The following is a 3751-nucleotide window of genomic DNA, read 5'->3' as shown; positions in this document are numbered from 1 at the left end:
ACATTACTTAAATAGTTTATGACACATTTTTTGAAAGACAAACTGATAGTTAAAAAAGCTGAGTCCTGTCACACTTCATTGTTTAATTGTAATGAGTAAACAAGGTCATTACAGCTTTTAAGTAATCAGTTTGTATTTTACAGATATACAGGTCATTATTAATTAATTAGCATCTCAATCAGAAGTTAGGGTTCTATTTTACAATGGTTATTTACACTAAAAATATGGGATCAATGCAATATTCTAAAAGCAAAGTGCTGCTGAGCCTCTGTGGAGCTCAATGCTAAAACCAATGTAAACAAATTAAAATAATACAGACAAAGTTTATAAATTACTGAAATCTATAGCATATCGAATATACACACTAAAAAATCCCAAAAAACCATGAATGCAATTGTAAATTGATAAACAAACAATGGGTTAAATAGTAGAATATCCATAAAATAGTAAATTATTGTCTCCATTTTGAACAATGGAGGCAAGCACTATTAATAGCTATGAATTCTCTTACGTAAAATATTAGATCCCACCTGAGACATGTTTGTAAAGTAAAAGGCTTACGTTATTTATCCTATGGTGACTTTTTTCATCTTCTCCAACTCAGCTAAGCATCCTCTTGCTTCCACAAGGGTACAGTTAAAAGCCTTCCTCTGATTTCAACAATACAGTGCTATTCCTTGGCCAGGGTCAGCGTTTAAAATACATGAAAACACACTAAAAATTTAAGGCACCCTCATAATATCCAAGTCTAATCACGCCACTAGAATGCTTTTGCTCCAAGCTTAAAAACTACTTCAAATTAAGTACTGATTTTCATTCTTTGGGACTCCTTCCTCCACTGACTGTGTTACCCACAGCTCAGACACGATTTTAAATTTCTTCCCAAACGTTCTCCTGAGCAATTTCACCTCTTTTACCCGGGAATAATCTTCTCCTATAACAACGTGGGAGACACCCTCTTCAAGACAAGAGACTACTTTTGCACCATAAAAACGGAGCTCCAAAGCTCTAATTGATAGTGTTGTTCCATGGATTTTGGTTCTGGGCTCATTAAGAACAGCGTAACAGTCCACATAAACAGTGTTTCCTCTGAATATACTGAGCTGACAGCTGTTCCACGAATAACGTTCTTCTAGCTCTGCAATCATGTCCAAAGGCAGCACTGTACTGTCTTTCATTCTTGAGAACACTTCCTTGAGTTGTGCAACATCTGTGTCTGCTGTGTAGCTGTCTCCGTAACAATCATACTCGCGAGCAAAATGCTCTTTTGTGTCAGGACACATATGAATCATAAAGCCCGGCTGCCAAGGCACCAGCATTTTAGTTTGAAAACACTGAAGGAGCCACTCTGCTCTCACTACATCATATTTGTTGGAAGCAATGATGTTTTTCACTCTAACATTCTCAGTTCCTACAATGATACAGTAAGTCTCCGGCCCTGGGTTCTGTACCACGCTGCCACCACATTCGGCTATTCTGCTTTCCAGTTCAGACTTTGAGTGTTTCCCCGTTCCAGTCATAACACAAAACTCAACATCTTCAAATACGTTTGAAACCTTGTTTACGCTAGAAAGATCGGGAGCTTTAAACTGCTCAGCTATTCCAATTATCTTCTTCACCTTTGACACAGTTTTCCTTTTTTTCTCATGTGGCTCATCATAATCATCTATATGAAGGTGCTTAGACGCCAGTTTCCCTTCTGCTTTGCTTCTGAGATCTTCTAACATGTCTGCAGTCATGCACTCATACCATTCTTTATCCTCTCTTATTTTCTCAATTCGGGGGAATCTCAAAGTACAGTCAGTTTTGTACATATCACTGCTAACAATCTCAGCTGCCTTGACCTGAATGATGACAGAGTTGCAAGGGTCAATGTACATTTCGGGTTTTTCAGTTCCACACAAAATGTTACAGGGAGGGTCTTTCCTATGGTAGGGCTTCCAGTGCTTAGACAGTTTCAAACCTAGATCGTACAATTCTTTCATAGTATAGCCGGAGCCAACACGACAAATAGAGTGGAAAACAGTAGGTTTTTCATTCGGAGGGGGTGTCTCTGCAATAGCACACAGAAAATGAGACATCATTCCACCACGTGAGCCCTTCCCCCAGTAACCACCAACGATCAAAAGGTCTAGTTCATCCATCAGCCCATTGACGTATTCTGGCTTGATTTTTAACCAGCCTTCCCCACGTTTGTCAGGCTTGTAGGTGGATATGGGATCTTTCACCATAATCCCTTCCTCCCTGTTATCTATCGCTTCATTTAAAGCATCAATTACATCTTTTCTTGTTCTGGCACTTCTTTTATGTACAACATGTATCCTGCCTGTTACTGGGGTAAATACGCTACTCAAGATTTCATACCTTTTGCTTAGTACTTCATGCCCCAACTTCTCATTGTTAACCATCAGCACATCGAACACACAGAAGCAGGTCTGCAGATCAGCGTCCTCCACCATTCTTTTTATGTCAAATTTGTTTCCTTTTTGCATAAATGTTTGTGTCTCAGGATTGTATGCCATCATTTCACCATCGAGAATGCAATTTTGTATACTGCTCTTAAATACGTTATGAATAAATGGCGTTAATGAACCATCAAGGGGGGAAGCGCCAAACTGCTGAGTGTAGTCAAACCCATTCCGGGAAAAATATTTATACACATCTCCATCTTTGTGCATCTGCATACGTTCACCATCCAACTTAGTTTCTATGTAGAATGGCAGGTTATTCATTTGTTTCTCAATTTGCTGGACATCAGCAATAGCAGCAAGCATTGGTTTGAAGGCAGAGAACAACGTGATAGAAACATCGCTAAGTGAGACAGAGGGATCATGCAGCTGTCTGCAAACTTTTTCCAAATCGGTTGTGACGTTGTGCAATTCAGCAGCATCGGGATGAAAAATGGAAAATATAGTTTGTTGGCTAACACCAAGCTTGAGATCCTTTATAATCATACGGATGAGCCATTTTTGTTCCAGTGCTGTGCTCTGCGTAATTAAGTGAAGAAGACTTTTCTTTAACAGACCCTTGTTTTTTGCAGCATTATTATTAGCTATCGCATCCAAGTGTTCATTGACTTGTTCTATGGTCAGTCTGCCTTGTTTTGGGCTCCTAGGTTTTAACACAAAGTATGTGATCATAGCAAAATCTCCAGCATCTCCACGTGAGCCAGTAGGTGTTCTGTAATTTAAAAGCTTTGCAGCATCCTTTCCATCTTTTGGTAAATTCAGCAGTTCAATATACAGCTTCGCAAGCATAGTTTCTTTAATTCCATATGCCATCCTTTCTCTTTCCAACTGTGGCAGAATAAGTCGCATAGCTGGATAAAAAGAATCTGTGACATCTTTCTCTTTTTGATGAAGAGCATCATGGAATTTTCTCCAGGAACCCAGAAATTCCTTGAAATGTTTGGTTTTCTCTGGACGAGACTTACACATCTGTATTCGTTCCAGAGTAGAACAGAGATGTGCAAAAGGCACATGAGAGGCCACTGTTTTTTTAGGAGAAGGCTGGGAAACTGGTGCAGAAGCCATCAGAGCCTGTTTTTCACTAAAACAAACAATATATATATATATTTGTAGAGAAAGAAAACGCCAGTATGTTATTCTGTCTAGAAAAAGAAAATTAGCTCCAATTAGGATTTACTGATTTTTTAATTTTTTTATTAGGATTTAACTGTTATCTTTACTTAAAGGCGATGCCGCTGTCCTTAGCTGTGGGTGAAACTCGGCAGACAGGCTGCGACACTGTC

The 3751-nt window shown here is 39.1% G+C and overlaps 1 protein-coding gene across 1 annotated transcript; it reads right to left on the bottom strand.

The window, feature by feature from the left end:
* Positions 1-794: 794 nt before the first annotated feature.
* LIG4 (ligase IV, DNA, ATP-dependent) lies at positions 795-3543 on the bottom strand. The gene has a single exon (XM_010134381.1). It carries the CDS (start codon positions 3531-3533, stop codon positions 795-797), a length of 2739 nt encoding a protein of 912 aa, XP_010132683.1. The 5' UTR covers positions 3534-3543.
* Positions 3544-3751: the final 208 nt, after the last annotated feature.

This window comes from Buceros rhinoceros, unplaced genomic scaffold (assembly GCF_000710305.1).
Source record: "Buceros rhinoceros silvestris isolate BGI_N320 unplaced genomic scaffold, ASM71030v1 scaffold37404, whole genome shotgun sequence".
Lineage (NCBI taxonomy): Eukaryota > Metazoa > Chordata > Aves > Bucerotiformes > Bucerotidae > Buceros > Buceros rhinoceros.
The sequence above is the reverse complement of the archived record's forward strand: the minus strand, read 5'-3'. Positions and strand labels throughout refer to the sequence as shown.

Excerpts from the sequence above, each read along its gene's own strand:
- LIG4 (XM_010134381.1), bottom strand. The coding sequence starts at position 3,533 with ATGGCTTCTGCACCAGTTTCCCAGCCTTCTCCTAAAAAAACAGTGGCC.